General features: G+C 76.7%; 1 protein-coding gene across 1 annotated transcript in view; it reads left to right on the forward strand.

The window, feature by feature from the left end:
- Positions 1-108: 108 nt before the first annotated feature.
- LOC102769130 (selenoprotein O) overlaps positions 109-283 on the forward strand; it is a 10,371-nt gene continuing 10,196 nt past the window's right edge. The window contains exon 1 of the mRNA XM_015568715.1: positions 109-274. Within this exon, the coding sequence (XP_015424201.1) occupies positions 109-274 (166 nt within the window). The remainder of the gene's footprint in view (positions 275-283) is intronic.

Here is a 283-nt window from a genome sequence, read left to right on the forward strand (position 1 = left end):
CGCGCAGGCGCAGCAGCAGCCACCGCCTCTCTGGAGATTGGGCGGCGAGGCGTCCGGGGCGGGGCTTCCTGTCGGGGCGGAGGGGTTTCCGCCGCAGCGGCGCCACTTATGGCCTCGCTCAAAGCGGTGCTCGGGACCTCGCTCCCGGCCGCCCGCGCCCTGTTGCCGCTCTTCGGTGGCCGCCCCCTGCCCGCGCCCTGCTCCACCTCGGCCGCCGCCATGGAGCCGGCGCCCCGCTGGCTGGCGGGACTGCACTTCGACAACCGAGCCCTGCGCGCGCTGC

This window comes from Myotis davidii, unplaced genomic scaffold (assembly GCF_000327345.1).
Source record: "Myotis davidii unplaced genomic scaffold, ASM32734v1 scaffold845, whole genome shotgun sequence".
In the NCBI taxonomy this organism is placed as follows: Eukaryota; Metazoa; Chordata; class Mammalia; order Chiroptera; family Vespertilionidae; genus Myotis; species Myotis davidii.